General features: G+C 62.1%; 1 protein-coding gene across 1 annotated transcript in view; it reads right to left on the bottom strand.

Moving 5' to 3' along the window:
• LOC112063137 (NUT family member 2G-like) overlaps positions 1 to 1,302 on the bottom strand; it is a gene marked incomplete at its 5' end in the record, with an annotated part of 5,106 nt that overhangs the window by 349 nt on the left and 3,455 nt on the right. The window contains 2 exons of the mRNA XM_024118045.1: positions 343 to 489; positions 1,011 to 1,127. Coding sequence (XP_023973813.1) covers positions 343 to 489; positions 1,011 to 1,127 — 264 coding nt within the window. The remainder of the gene's footprint in view (positions 1 to 342; positions 490 to 1,010; positions 1,128 to 1,302) is intronic.

Raw genomic sequence — 1,302 nt, 5'->3', positions numbered from 1 at the left:
AGGACTCGGGGACAGCCCGCAAGGCACCTGGCTCTGCTGAGAGCCTAAGAGGAAGGCCAGGCTGGGGAGATCCACCTCGTCCTCACTGGGCTCGACCCTGGGCCCTCGGACCCGCCAAATAGGAGAGGCCTCTCTGAGAACAGACGCACTCCTGTGTCCCAGGAGAGGGCCAGTGCGCCTTTGACCCTGGGGAGGGGAGAGCCGTGCGGCCCAGAATGGAGAGACCTCCTGACATCCTCGAGAGGGAACAAAGTCTTTGGGCCTGGTCAGGGCAGTGTCTGTTCGCATGAGCCTATGAGGAGCCTCCCTATCCATCTCTGGTGGGCAGGCTTCATCACTGACTCCTAGATGGGGGTCTTGGTCGTGCCTCTGGGCACCTTGGCCGCCGTCGGACTCAGAAGGACTTGAGCCCATTCCGGGTGCACTGTGACTCGGGGCTGCCCGCACACCCTCGTCCTCTTTCAAGGCCAGGAGTCGTTTCTGCACCAGCTGGTAGGAGGGAGGAGGACAGTGACGGCTCCACACACACGTGTGAGAGGAGGAGCATTGGGAGGTGGGACAATGGCCCTGGGGGGGAGGAGGGGACGGGTGACCCCAGGACTCGAATCCAAATACAGACACTGTGGCATTCCTGCCATCCTCCTGCACCTTATCCCCAGCTTTGTGTCCTTCCCTCCCCTCCCGGCTCCCCATCCTCTCCTTCCTATCACCCTGCACTGCACCCACCCCAGAACGGGCCCTTCCCCATGCCAGGCCTCCCAGGCAGGGGAGGGATGGACAGAGCCATGTGGGCCTCCTGTTCTAGGGCCCTACCTCTCCCCTGGTCACTGGGGTCCCTCCGTGCCCTGGTCTTCCTGGCTGTCCTTTGTCTCCCCTCTTCTACCAGGGATCCCTCCCTCCTCTGGCTCCCCTGGGTCATCTGGGTTCCCCTGTCCCCTGGATCACCTGGGGTCCCCCCTCCTGTAGGGTCCCCTGGCTCCCTGAGTGTCCCTCTCCCTCCCCTGACTCACTTCTTCGGGGGTGAGCCCTTCCTCCTGCTCCAGCTCCTCAACTAGGGCCGAGAGATCCAGCTGTGGGTCTGGGGAAAGCAATTCTGCCAGGAATCGAGGGTGAATGACTGCCTCCACCTCGGAGAGAAAGAAGAGGCTGTGAGCATCCTTGGCCAAGAGTGGCCTGTGAGACAAGAAGGCCAGGAGGGAAAGTGCAAAGCAGAGACCCACCCCTCTCTCCTCCACAAGGCGGGGATGGTCATCACGCAGACACACAGACACACAGACACACACACACACACAGACACACACA

The sequence above is a fragment of the Physeter macrocephalus genome, unplaced genomic scaffold (assembly GCF_002837175.3).
Source record: "Physeter macrocephalus isolate SW-GA unplaced genomic scaffold, ASM283717v5 random_3986, whole genome shotgun sequence".
Classification (NCBI taxonomy): Eukaryota; Metazoa; Chordata; class Mammalia; order Artiodactyla; family Physeteridae; genus Physeter; species Physeter macrocephalus.
The sequence above is the reverse complement of the archived record's forward strand: the minus strand, read 5'-3'. Positions and strand labels throughout refer to the sequence as shown.